The sequence below is a fragment of the Lipotes vexillifer genome, unplaced genomic scaffold (assembly GCF_000442215.2).
Source record: "Lipotes vexillifer unplaced genomic scaffold, Lipotes_vexillifer_v1.1 scaffold1126, whole genome shotgun sequence".
NCBI lineage: Eukaryota > Metazoa > Chordata > Mammalia > Artiodactyla > Lipotidae > Lipotes > Lipotes vexillifer.
The window spans coordinates 1091108-1107216 of record NW_006781401.1 but is presented as its reverse complement, the minus strand read 5'-3'; the positions used below and the strand labels follow the sequence as shown (position 1 = coordinate 1107216).

Here is a 16109-nt window from a genome sequence, read left to right as displayed (position 1 = left end):
GAAGAGCGGGTGTTTCAGGTTCCCAGGGGCTAATATTTCAGCTCTTAACAGAACACAACCCACCATCTGACTAAAGAAAAGCCCCTTTCCAACTCCCATCCAGAAATAAAGACGACAAATAAATAAGCGGCAGTAGCCTTTTTCGGGGAGCCAGAAATAGCGCCCAGTGCTGACTGATAGAGTCTTATTCTGTTTGGGGGAAAAGAGCTTTGGCACTGCTGTGATTTTCCCAGGGTGGAGCTGGAGGGAACTCTTCTGTCGCTGCCCCTCACATGGGGCGGGGCCGGCGTGTCTGCTGCCACTGAGGCGCCGGCTCCACCGCTGCAGGGCCCAGCTGCTTCCTCGACCCTCCCACTCAGGTGACCTCTGTGTCCACAAGCTAGACTGATGTCACCGCCTTCATCTCAAAGGCTGGGTCCATTTGTATGACCAGATGGCAGCGTGTCCTCAAGCAGGGCCTTTGCACTGGCCGTTCCGTCTGCCAGCAGCGTGTTTCCCCCAGATGCCCAGGCTGACCGCTCGCCTTCCTATGCCTTTGCTCAACGAGGCACATCCCGATCACACCTCCACCTCCACTGGCAGCCCCCTCGCGCTCCCCGGGTCACCTACCAGCACCATCTAGCTGTCCATTTTACTCATCCATCGGGCTTATTGTCTGGCCCCTGCACCTGGAATGTCAGCTCCACGAGGCAGCGTTGCCTGTGTTCCTTCATTGCTGGGTCTCTAGCTCCAGGGATACAGCACATTTTTTTGTTGGTGACCGGTTGTTGAAACCAAAATAGAAACAGTAGTAGTTTCTAATTTACTGTGATTTCACAGGCGTGGCAGGATGATTTTGGCTACAAGCAGCCAGAAATTCGGTCAAGCAGTAGAATCATCGTGGTCTGCTGTACCCGAGTCCAGCGTTGGGACAGGCCCTGGCCGTGTGGCAGCCTGCAGCCCAGTGAGGGACACAGGTTCCTTTCCAGCCTCTGCCCTGCGGGCACAGGACTGCCTTCCCCCAAGGCTGACCCCCACAGACTGAGCTTGGTCTGTGGGCCTTTCAGGCCGCATGATCAGGGAGGTCTCGGTCCCGGGTCCACCCTGGAGAGGGCGTGGGGTTTGCAGCTGGTAGTGCCTGTTGCTCAGGGTGTGGTCAACAAGCTCCAAGTTAGGATAAAGGAGGAAGAGCATGACGCTGTGCCTGGGCCCCTCTTTCTTGTCACACTCGGTCCTTGGCCACCTCTGCTGGGTCCTACCATCACCCAGGCTACCACCTCAGACCCCAGAGCCTGAGATTTCGGAAAGGTGTGGGTGTCTGGCCTAATGCTGGATGCAGCCTGTTCATTGGAAGTGTCTCGTCTCTTCATTTCATCTGGACCCCAGATCTCTCCGGGTGAGCACTCTCCTCATCCTTCTCTGATTCACCCTGGCCTTGGCAGGGGCGGGGCTGGGGGACGGGTCTCTGCAGGTTTTCTGGAGGATCAAAGGAGACAGTGTACCCGAAGCATTTATTTAGCCCAGTTTCCCTGCAGGGAGCGAGTGCTCGCTGGATGGCAGCTGCTACCGCTGGGGTTTTTTCCTTATTTTTCTTTTTTAATTGGTATAAGCCACATACCATAAAATCCACCTTTTTAAAGTGTAGCTGCAGTTCAGTAGGTTTGAATATATTCACAGAGTTGTACAGCCATCACAATTATCTAATCCCAGAACATTTTCATCACCACAAAAAGGAATGTTCCCATTTGCAGTCACTCCCCATTCCACCTGCCCCCCAGGCCCTGGCAACCACCAGTCTCCTTTCTGTCTCTATGGATTGGCCTGTTCTGGACACTTGGGATAAATGAAGCCATATATTCTGTGGCTTTTCTAACTGGCTTCCTTCACTTAGCAGAATGTTTTCAAGGTTTATCTATGTTGTAGCATGAATCAGTGCTTTTTATGGCTGGATATATTCCATTGCATGGTCATATCACGTTTTGTTTACCTACTCATCAGTTGATTGACATTTGGGTTGTTGCCACTCTTTGGCTGTAATGAATGACGCTGTTATGAACATTCCTGGACAGGTTTTTTGTGGACATATGTTTCTGTCCTCTTGGTTGTATAGCTAGGAGTGGACTGCTGGGTCGCACTGGAACTATGTTTAACTGTTTGAAGAACTGCCAGACTGTTTCCCAAAGCAGCTGGACCATTTTACATTCTCACCAGCAATGTCAGGACACTTGTTATTGTCTGTCTTTTTGGTTGTAGCCAACCTAATAGGTGTGGTTTTTGATCTTCATTCCTCTGATGGCTAATGATGTTGAGCATCCTTTCCCGCACTTATTGGCCATTCATATGTCCTATTTTGAGAACTGCTCATTTCAGATCCTTTGCCTTTTTTTTTTTTTTTTTTTTTTTTTTTTTTTTTTTTTGCGGCACGTGGGCCTTTCAGTGCTGTGGCCTCTCCCGTTGTGGAGCACAGGCTCCAGACGCGCAGGCTCAGCGGCCGTGGCTCACGGGTCCAGCCGCTCCGTGGCATGTGGGATCCTCCCGGACCAGGGCACGAACCCGTGTCCCCTGCATCGGCAGGCGGACTCTCAACCACTGCGCCACCAGGGAAGCCCTGCCCATTTTTTAAATTGGGTTATTTGTCTTTTAAATATTTGGTTGTTAATAGTTCTTCATATATTTTGGATACTAGACCCTTATCAGATAAATGATTTGCAAATATTTCCCCCCATTCTGTTGAGTTGTCTTTTCACTTTCTTGATAGTGTCCTTTGAAGCACACAAGTTTTACATTTTGATGACATCAAATGTGTCTATTTTTACTTTGGTTCATTGTGCTTTTGGTGTCTAAGAAACCATGTCTAATCCAAGGTCATAAAGATTTATACCTGTGCGTTCTTCTAAGCGTTTTATAGTTTTAGCTCAAATGCTTTTTCTGCACCTATTTTTTTTAAAGGAATAACTGTTTTTTTTTTTTTTTTTTTAATATTTGTTTATTTTTGGCTGTGTTGGGTCTTCGTTTCTGTGCGAGGGCTTTCTGTAGTTGCAGCAAGCGGAGGCCACTCCTCATCGCGGTGCGCGGGCCTCTCACTATCGCGGCCTCTCCTGTTGCGGGGCACAGGCTCCCGACGCGCAGGCTCAGTAGTTGTGGCTCACGGGCCTAGTTGCTCCGCCGCATGTGGGATCTTCCCAGACCAGGGTTCGAACCCGTGTCCCCTGCACTGGCAGGCAGATTCCCAACCACTGCGCCACCAGGGAAGCCCTTTCTGTACCTATTGATAGGATCGTGTGGGTTTCATCCTTTGTCCTGTCGATATGGAGCGGGCACTTTTTCTACTAGGGAGGCAGTGGTCAGTAGCATGGACTTGGGAATCAGCTGCCCGGGGATGAGCCCCCAGCTGCACCCCTTACTCACTGTGTGACTCTGGACAGGGAGCTTTACCTCTCTGTGCCCCATTTTCTTTATCTGTAAAATGGGGGTGACAGCACCTCTTTGTGGGTCTCTGTGAGGGTAGATGATGGCTTTGCAGACTGTGTGGAGTAGTGTCTGGCACATAACAAGTGGGGTTTATTGACTGTTGGCCGTTAGCTGTGACATTACTTGAAAGCTTTGGGCTGGGGTGGGAAGGGCATTGAAGGCGGATCTAAAAGCCAGGCAGCTTCACCTGCTCCGAAAACTCCGGAAGCTGTGACCGGAGGTGGTCTGTTTGACTCCAGGGATCTCCGAGTCTTCCCATGGGAGGGCTGGGTCCAGGGTGGACCCCCTGCCAGGCCAGGTGGGCAACTGATACAGACCGGCCTGCTGCCACACTCTCCAGTTTGTTTGGCCTGGGGTGTCACGCCCTGTTAGGGCTGGGCTGGAGGGGCTGCAGCAAGGAGGCTTTGTGCAGAGCGCTTCCTCCTTCCACAGCCTGCCAGCCCCTCACCAGTGTTTCCACCCGGCTCTGACTCTGGGCAGGGGGTGCAGAAATGGGGCCTGTTTAGATAATGGCTTACAGCTGAGAGCCAGGACACCCTCCCCCCGCCAGCCCTACCTCCCTGCTCTGATGTCCCTGGCTTCTCTTCTCCTGGCCTGCCATGTGAGCCTGGCTCCTTGTCCTGGCTCTGTATGTGGCTGTCAAGTGACCTTGGGCATAAACTGCCTCTTTGGGCCTCTGTTTCAGCATCTGTCCCTGAGGAATATGAGTGCCCCGTGCAGAGGGCCTGCCTCGCCGTCTGCCAGGGCTCCACCCTCCCTGGGTCCCCGAGAACCTGCCATCACTCTGCGCCTGTTTGCAGTTTGGACTTTGCTGGCGGGGGGCGGGGAGGGAAATTAAAACACTTTTAATGTTCCCCGTGTAATTCTTGGCACTGGCTTTTATGAGATATGTGAAGCTGGATCTTACCTTGGTTTCAGTGTTTTAATGTACTGACCTCCTAGCCAGCCAAGTAGCTAGAAGCCGTTGGAGACAAGCTGCTTTACTGTTTGCTTTCGGTCTGGTTTCCAGGTTCGTGGCGGGGATGGGGGTGACACCCCCATCCCACTAATGCTCAGCCTTTCCCAGCTCCTGTGCCCAGAAATACAGGGTGGTCTTACCTCCTGGGAGCTGGTACCCTGAGTGGGGATGGAGGTGGACTGAGTAGTGATAACAGGCCAGTCATGCAATTTAACCATCAGTAGAGAGACTCAGAAGACACTTTGTTTTCCCACGAATAATCTGTTTTGCCCTCACTCGGTGTCTGGCACCAGGAGCGTCCTGACGAACAGAGCACACCCAGCTCCCAGAGCTTCTCAGAAAACCAAACACGCCTGGAACCCACAGGGTGAGCGAGCACCCCTCCAAGAGCGCGGGGACTCAGGAAAGCAGCGGCATGGGGGTGGGGCCGAGGCTGGAGTGTGGTGGCAGGAGGAGGGCGATGCCTGTGCTCGAGTGTGGCCTGTCGGGGTGACAGAGGGGTCAGGAGCCGCCTCTGTTAGGTGGCGAGAGGCTGCATGCCAGGGGTCCCTGTGTGACCGAGAGCTGCTCTTTAATCCCCCCACCCCCCTCAGCATCCTCCCCACGGGATTATTTGCAGACTTCAGAGGCGATGTACATAAAGCCCTTGGCAGTGCTAGACCTGGGATAAGAGCCGAAGGGCTGGTGTCGTTCCTGTGATTATCATTAAGCTGATACTGCCTACGGAGGGGGAAGTCTTTTTTTTTTTTTAACATCTTTATTGGAGTTTAATTGCTTTACAATGGTGTGTTAGTTTCTGCTGTGTAACAAAGTGAATCAGCTATACGTATACATATATCCCCATATCTCCTCCCTCTTGCGTCTCCCTCCCACCCTCCTACCCTCCCTATCCCAGCCCCCCACCCTCCCTATCCCACCCCTCTAGATGGTCACAAGGCACTGAGCTGATCTCCCTATGCTATGTGGCTGCTTCCCACTAGCCGTCTATTTTACATTTGGTAGTGTATATAAGTCCATGCCACTCTCTCAGTTCATCCCAGCTTACCCTTTGGAGGGTGAAGTCTTTATTGCCCCAGAACAGCGTTCATAGTTGATTGAGTGAACATTTGAGTTACAAAACAGTACCTCGTTGTGGAGCTGTGTGTGTGTGTCACATGCCCAAGTGTGGGCTAGGAGGTAATCGCAGTCGTATCTGTGACTGTGTCTGGTTTTCACTTTTAGTTGATCTTCAGCCTTTGCCGTTATCATGTATTGGTTCCGTCATTACAGAAACGCTATTAGAAAATGTAATGAAAGTCTGTGCTCTCATTCCCGGGGCATGTGGGTGACTGCGGCGGCGTATGGGCCATCAGATGGGGTGGGCAGGGGATCTGAGGGGGCCCCGGGGAGAGGGCGGGGTTGACTCAGGCTTCTCTTCCGCCCCCAGATGACAGGATCTGCTCACCACCCTTCATGGAGCTCACGAGCCTGGGCGGAGACGACACCATGCGGCTCCTGGCGGAGAATGGCCTGACCTTCCCGTTCAGTGTGTATCGCGCCCTGAGTGTGCCACGTGGGGGCTGGGTGGGCCTTAAACTTCCCGAGGGTGCAGGCAGGCCTCGGCCGCCGGGGAGGGCATGGCCGCGGGTCCCTGGGTTCCTGGGTGGTGAGGGCCTGGCCTGGCGGTGTCCGTCCAGCTCACCCGCGGGCAGGTGCTGGCCCTGGTCGAGTCCGCGCCACCCTCCAGCTCCCACCTGCCCCTCCCCTGAGGGGCTGCGGGAGTTGTTGAGAGTTTCTCCCTGTACCTGCAAGTATGGGCTTTGTGGGTGAATAACCTCGCTCACCCCTCTTTTTCTCTCCCCCACCCACAGTTTGCAAAACCAGAGTGGCTCATGGCACCAACTCTCACGAGGTGAGTGGAAGATGTGACGACTTGACTGCCCTGCCCCCCGCCTCCCCACCCTGGCCATCCCCCTGCCCCCGATCCTTTCGGCTCGCGGTGAGCTGATCTCCCTATGCTATGTGGCTGCTTCCCACTAGCCGTCTATTTTACATTTGGTAGTGTATATAAGTCCATGCCACTCTCTCAGTTCATCCCAGCTTACCCTTTGGAGGGTGAAGTCTTTATTGCCCCAGAACAGCGTTCATAGTTGATTGAGTGAACATTTGAGTTACAAAACAGTACCTCGTTGTGGAGCTGTGTGTGTGTGTCACATGCCCAAGTGTGGGCTAGGAGGTAATCGCAGTCGTATCTGTGACTGTGTCTGGTTTTCACTTTTAGTTGATCTTCAGCCTTTGCCGTTATCATGTATTGGTTCCGTCATTACAGAAACGCTATTAGAAAATGTAATGAAAGTCTGTGCTCTCATTCCCGGGGCATGTGGGTGACTGCGGCGGCGTATGGGCCATCAGATGGGGTGGGCAGGGGATCTGAGGGGGCCCCGGGGAGAGGGCGGGGTTGACTCAGGCTTCTCTTCCGCCCCCAGATGACAGGATCTGCTCACCACCCTTCATGGAGCTCACGAGCCTGGGCGGAGACGACACCATGCGGCTCCTGGCGGAGAATGGCCTGACCTTCCCGTTCAGTGTGTATCGCGCCCTGAGTGTGCCACGTGGGGGCTGGGTGGGCCTTAAACTTCCCGAGGGTGCAGGCAGGCCTCGGCCGCCGGGGAGGGCATGGCCGCGGGTCCCTGGGTTCCTGGGTGGTGAGGGCCTGGCCTGGCGGTGTCCGTCCAGCTCACCCGCGGGCAGGTGCTGGCCCTGGTCGAGTCCGCGCCACCCTCCAGCTCCCACCTGCCCCTCCCCTGAGGGGCTGCGGGAGTTGTTGAGAGTTTCTCCCTGTACCTGCAAGTATGGGCTTTGTGGGTGAATAACCTCGCTCACCCCTCTTTTTCTCTCCCCCACCCACAGTTTGCAAAACCAGAGTGGCTCATGGCACCAACTCTCACGAGGTGAGTGGAAGATGTGACGACTTGACTGCCCTGCCCCCCGCCTCCCCACCCTGGCCATCCCCCTGCCCCCGATCCTTTCGGCTCGCGGTGTCTCTCTGGGAGCCCGCCTAGCCTGCTGCTGGATCCCGCCAAGCCTGCTGCTGCTCCTGAGGTTGTGGCTTTGTACGCTCTCTCCACCCACACCCTGTGCCTGTCCTGTCCCCGAGGCCGCGATGGCTGTGCCTGCCCCGTTTGTGCCCGTGCGAGCCAGGCCTCCATCTGACCAGTCCTTTGGCCTGTCGGTGTCAGTCACTTCCTGCTCCGTGCCAGGCAGTGGCCTGGGCCCCACTGAAAAGATGCCATCGCTGCCTACAGGGATCTGCCAGGCCTGCTGAATTTGGGAAGGGGGTGAGAGGAGGAAGGAGCACCCTACCTGCCGTGTACGTGACTGCCCCACCCTCTCATTCATTCCTGTGTTCACCCAGTAGTCCTTCCCGGCCTTGGGTGCCCCGGGAAGGATGCGTTAGTCCTGGAGTCCTGCCCTGGTGGGGAGCACAGAGTCCCGGAGGTGGAGGGCACCAGCGGGGTGTGGTTGGGAGACTGAGCAGAGGAAGCCTTTTGGGAGCTAATGGCCAGGCAGGGGCTCTGCTGGGTCTGTTGCCGTCCTTAAGAACCATGCCTGGGACATTGTCTTCAGGGGCACAGCCCAGCCTGGGGACCTCCTCATTAGATGCATGGGAGGACACCCTGGGCTGTAGACATTTGACCCACCCAGAAGGCCCTGTGGGAGAGTCTGTCCCGGGCAGCCCCACTGTCAGAAATGCTCCCCCAAGACCTATGACTAAACGTGGACAACCCCGGCAGTGCGCCCTGGAGAAGGCGTATGTAGTGTCTTTATCCCTGGCATGTATTTATGGGGAAATGTCTGTAAACAGATGTGTCCCTATGGTGTGGTACATGCCGTGATGGGGCTGCAAGGCCGAGGAGTCCCTTTGCTTGTGGGGGGGAAGGTGAGGGCAGGAAATCCTGGCCTGTAGCAAAGGTCAGCTGTCTACTAAGGTCAGGAGCCCTCGTGGAGCCTTCCCTATCCAGACCTGCCTGGGCTCCAGGCCAGGGGTGTGCGCCTGGGCCGGGCCCCGGGAGGGAGCAGGAAGGCTTCAGAGCAGCCAGAATTGTGTCCCTGGAACCCACACTCCCCTCGCTGGCACCAGCACCAGCTCCCCAACCTTCCACCTGGCCCTTTTCACCACCAAACGGTTCCTCTTTGGTCAGTGCCTCGGGGTTTTCAGGACAGAAAGGCGACTGCAGTCATTAGTGTGATTAGACCAGCCTAATGCAGAATAGGTCAGCCTCCAGGAAGGAACCGCTTCTGCTGTTGACGTAAGAACTTTGGAATCACACCAGCCTGGGACCAGGTCTGGTTCTGAGCACCACCGGCTGTGTGACCTTGGGCAGATTACCCAGCCTCTCTGAGTTTCCGTCCCTCACTTGTAACTGGGCATATGGCGGCTGTTGTGAAGGATAAGGGAGTTGCTGCATGTGCTGCCATGGGGCCTGGCCCAGGGAGTGTTTGATAGGCTGTCATGGAACCAGTTGCCCTGGAGCCCACTGGGTCATTGCTGACGGGGCGGGGGTTCTGGATCGAGGTGGCCACCCTCCTCCAGGGGAGTCTTGACTCCATGGGGTCAAGTGCCTTCAGGGGAGGCTATTTCACCCTTCAGTCCAGTTATCCAAGTCTGGCTCCAAGGTGTGTGCCACGTCCACCCCCACTGCCCCACCCCTGGGCCTCTCCCAGCCCGCTGTGCGCTGTTTCCAGGAGGGACTCCTCTGCTGGGTAGGGGTCAGGGACAGAGCCCTGAGATCGGGATCTGGGGTGTTGCAGATTCCCAGGGGGCTTGTGTGCCACGGGCCGTCTGCCTCCTGGGAGGCTGTTAGCATCAGAGGGACCCCCCCTCTGGTGGGGCACCCTCCGTGGCTTGAGCCTGTGGGTGGGACGCTGAGGCTCGTCACCCACCTCAGGGCTGCCCGGGGATGCTGAGTGCAGCGAGGATGGAGGACATCTCTGTGCACGTGATGAGCTTTCCACAGGAAAGGGGGCTTTCTGACCGGGGTCCTCACCTGTACCCCAGTCTGCCCGAACCCTACCTCTGATTCCCCGGTCCCTCGCTCAACTGAAATCGGGACTAGTTTGTTTTCATCTTAGGTTCACACGATGGTTTGGGCTCTTGTCTTGACTTTAAGCTGGTGTAAGCACACAAGTTTGCTCCACAGTGGAATGCCACATCCCCTCCTTTAAAAACAAACAAACAAACAAAAACCCCACTGAGCCAAAAACTCGGAGGACCCCGAAGCTACCCCATGGTGGTTATTTTATTTATTTATTTATTTTTAATTTTTTTGGCCACACTGCGCGACATGCGGGATCTTAGTTCCCTGACCAGGGATCGAACCCGTGCCCCCTGCAGTGGAAGTGCGGAGTCTTAACCAGTGGACCGCCAGGGAAGCCCCACCATGGTGGTTACTGATGCTATTTCACAGGTGAGGAAAATGGAGCTCAAACAGGGCTTATGCAGCAAGTGCCAGGGCTGGGTCTTGAACCCGTGTATGGCTCTCTTACTTTTGTGAGATGGCTAAGGAGATAATTCACTGCGGCGCACGTGCGCGCACGCGCGCTCTCTGTCTCTCTCTCTGTCTCTCTGTCTGTCTCTCTGTCTGTCTGTCTGTCTGTCTCTCTCTCTCTCTCTCTCTCTCTCTCTCTCTCTCTCTCTCTCTCTCTCTCTTCATTTCCCCGTGTGGCCTGGATCTCTACTTCTGCCCCACCCAGCTGAGCACCAGGCACATCGTGGTGGTGCTCTGTGACAGTTGATGTGAGAGGCAACAGCCAGTGTGGTGGCCAGCTGTCCAGCCCCGTTACCCCTCCCAGCAGCTCTGGGCATCTGGTGGCTCCTTCCTGGGGCCCCGTGGACTTGAACGAAGCATTAGCCGTGGCCCTGGCACTGGCAGCTGGCTGCAGTGGGCCCTGCCTCAGCCAAAGCGAGCAGGCTTTCTCCAGCCGCCCCTCTTCCCATCTTGACCTCAGTCCCCTGCCAGACCCTCCTGGTGGAGGCCTTTGTCCCCAGAGGATTCAGGGACTGGGAGCGGCATGTTCCCGTTCCTCAAGTGCTCGTGTGGCTCACTCAGTGTGTAAGACGGCAAGGCTCGGGCCGTTGGACCCCAGCCCATGCTGGGCTCTGTCACTTTCCAGCAGCCACTAAGTGCCTCAGGGCCTCAGTTTCCTCATCTGTAAAAGGGAGGTGGTGTCAGTGCCCACCTCGGGGGTACATTGTGAGGGAAACACCAGGTGATTCATGCAAAGTGGTTAGAACAGGGCCAGGTGTGTCATGAGTGCTCAAAAGGCAGCACTTGTCATTATGCAGGCTTGGACCCAAGGCCTCCCAAACCCTGATCCATTGTCTTCCGCTTCCTGGCCGAGCCACCTGCCCCCCTCCCCGCCCCCCACCACCCAACCAAAGACTTTGTGGAGGAACCTCTAGGAGGTCATAAGGGTTAAGTAGTACACAACCCAGGGGGTCCCATTCCCTGGGTGCAGTGTGAGTAGTGGAACTATGCAGTGCACAGCCAGCTCAGCCTTCCATGGCGGGCCTGATAGTACAGGATTTCCAAACCCTCATAGCAGGCGTGGATTGATCCCCAGGTGTTCTTCTCAAGTCCCACTCCACTCACCCTGGCTTGAAACTCGTCTTGGGGAGCCCTTGTGCTACAGGACCAAGGGTGGGCCTTGGTGGCAGTGCTCTGGACAGGTGACATACCCTGTGCCTGAGGCTGAGGAGTTGGTGGACTCTGACCAAGCCCTTGGCCCCCTGTCTCCCCAGATGGCTATCGTGTTCAACCAGGAGGGCCTGAGTGCCATCCAGCTGCCCTGTGTGGTCCAGAATTTCATCAACCACAACGCCGTCCTGTACAAGGTGTTTGTGGTCGGCGAGTCCTATACCGTGGTCCAGAGGCCCTCGCTGAAGAACTTCTCCGCCGGCACATCAGGTAACTGAGCCTCGCGCCATCTCTGGATGCCCTGAGCTTAGGGGCATGGCTGGAGCATGGCACCAGCCGCCAGTTTCTGGAGCGGGGAGAGGTGATCTGAAGGTTGGAAGAGCTGTGTCCAGTAGGTAAAGAGGTCTTGGGGCACACCAGGTCATTGTAGGGGCTCCGTCTGTCTCAACTACCATAAATTGCAGGAAGAACCTGAAAGCTCTCTGCCCCCAGGCCACTTCCCGGGGCCCCATGCAATCATGAGGCCCACAGGGAACACGCTGGAATGGATGATGGTCCCTTCGGCGAAGCCAGGGATGGGGAGGGAGGGAGGGGCCCCTCATATTTTGAGGACCAGAGCGCTGGCTGCTTTATCACGTCTCCTTTTTCCAACTGGAAAACACTGAGTCACCTGCTGCTTCTGAAGCCGCTGAGGTGGACGCATGCTCTCTTTGGAGTTAGCACACAGGGTGCAGGACTTCCTGGCTGTGGGACCCCGGGCAGGTCAAGGGTGGCCACAGTCAGCCTGCCAGGTCCCCCACAGGGCTGAGGAGCGCATCGGTGAGCATGTTTTGGATCAGTGGATAATGGTCCTCCGTGTCCCTCAGATGTCACGCAGTGGTGGCATTTGCAGGGTTCTGCCAGCGTTGGGGCATCTGAGGGGGTCCTCACCAGCTCCAGGTGACCCTTGGCCGTTTCAAAAACTGACACTAAGATAAGGATTTGCTGGTATTGGGGCTGCTTAAAAGACTGTTCTAGTGGTTCTGAAGGCATCTCTAAGGCAAGTTCCGGAAACCTTTGGAACAGTGGCAGTGTCTCTGGAATAAGCACGGTTTTCCAAGAGGACCCCTCGGAGGATGTCTGGTTGCCCTGGTGTGTTTTGCTCTCACTCACTGTGTGTTTCTCTCTGGACGGGAAACCTGCCATCACCAGATGAAATGCCCAGGCTGCGTTATTTCCCTCTGAGCAAACAGATGTGTGTTCCTAAAATCCCTCTGCTGGGACTGCCTGTCACCATCCGCTCCTCATGGCTTCAAGCCACTCCTCTTTTTTTTTTTTTTTTTTGGGCTGTGTTGGGTCTTTGTTTCTGCGCGTGGGCTTTCTCATTTTTGGCTGCACTGGGTCTTCGTTGCTGCGCGTGGGCTTTCTCTAATTGCGGCGAGCGGGGGCTACTCTTTGTTGCAGTGCGCGGGCTTCTCTTGTAGCGGAGCATGGGCTTCAGTAGCTGTGTCACGTGGGCTCAGTAGTTGTGGCTTGCGGGCTCTAGAGCACAGGCTCACTAGTTGTGGCGCACGGGCTTAGTTGCTCCGCAGCATGTGGGATCTTCCTGGACCAGGGCTGGAACCCGTGTCCCCTGCATTGGCAGGCTGACTCTCAACCACTGCGCCACCACGGAAGCCTCAGGCCACGCCTCTTGACTGAAGTCCAGCTGTGCGCGTCCTGTCTCAGCCGTTCTTCCCATTAACTCAATCCAGAGAGCAGACACTTTGGAAATGTGTGTCTCCTTCCACTGCCCTTCTGAGTGCTGGCGGGGCTTTCAGGGCATCCCGGTGCTCACACTCGTCCTTCCCTCTACCCACTGGGCTGATGGAATGATCTGGGGGTGGGGGACCGATGTTAGGAGGGGTCTTTTTGTATGTGACTGTGTACTGGCAAGAGGCATTCTTAGCAATTGTGGGCAGGATGAGGCTGATATTTTTTTAAGCCTGTTTATATTGTTTCCTGATTTTTAAACATATGTTCTTTAAGTCTACGCAAAATGTATTAAGGGAAGAGTAGGTATGCCTTTTTATTTATTTTACCAAAAATCACTCCATCTCTGAAAGAAGTATACCACCTGGTTTCCTTCCTTTCCACATGAAAAGTGTCTCTCTTTTCCTTCCCTTTTTCTCCTGGTTGCAAAGGCCTGGGCCAGTTTCCATCTGGGAACCACTAGTGGCTGGGCGTGAGCTCTGTGTCCCGTGTCTGAGGACAGGGGCTCCGCATCTGTGTCTTCTCATGGCCATTCCAGGTTGCCAGTTTACCATAACATGCAGGCTGGGGCCGAGTAAATCAGTGGAGAAACACAGAGCTAACGGAGAAGTGTTCATTATGCCCAGGCGAGCTGAGTGATTTTCAGTGTCCATCCCTCCATCCCCAAAACTGATTCTGTGTCCACTGTCTTCAGGGCATCACACCAGCTCGTTGTTCTTTTCACACGTGTGTTCTCTTTCTGGATGAGAAGCACTGTGACAGCGGCTCTTTAAGCTGGACCAGTTGAGCAGGGGGCTTTAGGGCTCTGGCTTCTGTCCAGCCCCCTCCCAGCTTTCTGGTTCCCATGGCGCTGTGTGGCGGGCTCGCCGGCCTCCCATGTCCATGCAGGGAGATGGAGGCTCCTTGAGTGGGATTCTTTTGACCTGCAGTGGCGATGAGGACACCAGCTTTCCCTCCACAACTACTGTGTTCTTTTGATTCTCAGATGTACTTTTGGTTTTCACCTGTTAGCATCTCTGAAGTCAGGTGTGTCTTACGGCCACAGGCCTCTTGGAGTTGCCTCTGCTGGAACTGAAGACACGTTTTTACAGAGAGGGTTGAGGTTGGCCTGTGCCAGCCCCAGGAACACATGTTCTCTGCCCTTGGTCCACGGTCCTGGGGAGACTGCTCCCCTCTCTCCACTAGTTCCAGAGTCGCAGCGGGCATGTTTCTCTGCTCCCCTTTCTGTGCAGTGGGTTTATTTCTGTTTCTTTTCCTCTGCGCGCACAATGCCTTTGTTATACTCTGCACGTGGGCCTTTTTTTCCTTAGGGGTATGAATATAAAGGAACGACACCGCTTACCACATAGAGCAAGGGTCAGCGGGCTTTTTCTGCAAAAGTCCAGAGTAAGTGTTTCCAGCTCTGTCATAATTATTTAATGCTGCTGTTGTTGCCTAAGAGCCGCTGTAGACAGCATGTAAGCGAATGAGCATGGCTGCGTTCCAATAAACCTTTATTTACAAACACAGGTGGCGGGCCAGATTTGGTGATCTTGCATCGAGAGGCCCTCAGGTGTAACAAATGCCCTGTTTCCTTGAACCTGCCAGACGCTCAGCCCTGGGATCCAGCAGGGAGCTAGATAATCAGCCAAGTGTCCTGCCCTCGTGTGTTCATCTTCTAGCGGGAGAAACTACACACCAGGGAAGAAGTAATGAAAGGACAAATTGTGGCAGCACAGATGAGGGACCCCAGAGGAGACAGTGGGTCCTGGGACACTGCTGGGTGAGGGGAGCCACTCGGGCAGGGCAGCCGGGGCCGGCCCCTCTGCGGAGCTGATGCTTGCATGGGATCTGCAGCGCCATGACATGCTTCCCCCCACCCGGCCAGAGATGTGAAGATTAAGCAAATGAAGCTGAGGAAGGTGTGGCCACAGCTCACAACTGCACCTCAGACCCTCTGGGATATTTGGGTGCTAAACTTGTCACTTACTCTGCTTCTTTTGAACCTCTCTTTCTTGTCTGTAAATTGGGGGTAAAAATACCCATATTCCTCTTATTGCCTCCCCTCTCCTGTGGGCGTTCTTGGTGGTTCTTCCTGGGGCTCCGTGTGACTCGGGACTAGTCCAGGAACAGAGAGGGGATGGGCCCCCCCAGTCCAGGGTGCACCTGTGATCAAGGTGCAAGGGCCCAGCCAGGCTTATCTTTAGGGAACTCGGTATCCTGAAGCTGCCCAAGGAAACTGGCACCAAGGGATGCTCTGACCCTTTCTGACCCATCTCGGCTTCCACAGTCTCCTGGTTCATCAAATGGCCGGAATCCGCTCCCACTCTGTCCAGCCCCTGCTCAGGCCGCACATAGGGAGGATCTGAGTAAAGGGCAGCTCTCCCCTCCCTGCTAAACAGTCCTCTGGCCAGGGCTCCCAGGTCAGTGTTAGCCAGGAGGAGAAACGAGTCTCCTTTGAAATGGTCCACACTTTAGATCTTGCCACAAGAAGCTGTTGGGTGACAGCTTGGCTGTGTCCACCTGCTCTGGGTGGCCTTTCTCTCCCCAGGCCTGCTCTGCCATCCTGGTGATTGCCCTTGGGTCCCACAGGGTGGGTGGGAGGTGCCCTGAGCTCAGTTGGACTGGGCCAGGCTGGGCTACAGGCTGAGAAGGTAGGCAGTGCCTACAGAAGGCCGGAACGCCCATCCCAGCTGCTCCGGGCTCTGGCCCGTGGAGCTTGCCACCCTCCGAAGGCTCACTCTTCTTGGCTGTTGGCGCCCAGGAGTCGAGGTCGGTGGGGCTGCTTGGCACCAGTCCTGCAGGGTGTTTATTTTCCCCAGGCTCCTCCCCAGGACCGTCTCTCGTGCCCCCCGTCTGGACTGGCTCTGGTCGGAGCGGTAGGAGGACTTTCGGGCACACCAGGGCAGCAAGGGGCCTGCATGCCCCGCTAGCGGGAAAGATGCCAGGTACATCTCAGCGCCTGCCTGCTCAGCCTCCACCCGAATCACTTCCTTATGCATGATTGTTGCGGCGCTGTAATCCTGGAGGTGGTGGGGGGCGGGCGTTGGCAGCCAGAGCAGGTGCCTCGTCCGTCTGGCCCCTGGCACACAGCGGTGCTCAGCCAGGGCCCTTCCTGGCCTGCGCTTAGGGGCCTGGGTCCCAGGGATGAGCAATGTGTCCTGGGGGACGGGAGCCATAACGCCCTGCCAGGAAGGACTAACGCAGAGGCTGCTGGGGCCACGGCGGGGCTCGTGGCCCGTGCCGTTCTTGGGGTGGGGGGAATCATAGTGTGATGGCCTTTACCATATCTCAACCCCGAGGCTCATGGTTTT

General features: G+C 55.7%; 1 protein-coding gene across 1 annotated transcript in view; it reads left to right on the top strand.

Moving 5' to 3' along the window:
• Positions 1-16109, top strand: part of ITPK1 (inositol-tetrakisphosphate 1-kinase) — a 163386-nt gene that overhangs the window by 135814 nt on the left and 11463 nt on the right. The window contains exons 5-7 of the mRNA XM_007454722.1: positions 5835-5933; positions 6259-6299; positions 11190-11355. Coding sequence (XP_007454784.1) covers positions 5835-5933; positions 6259-6299; positions 11190-11355 — 306 coding nt within the window. The remainder of the gene's footprint in view (positions 1-5834; positions 5934-6258; positions 6300-11189; positions 11356-16109) is intronic.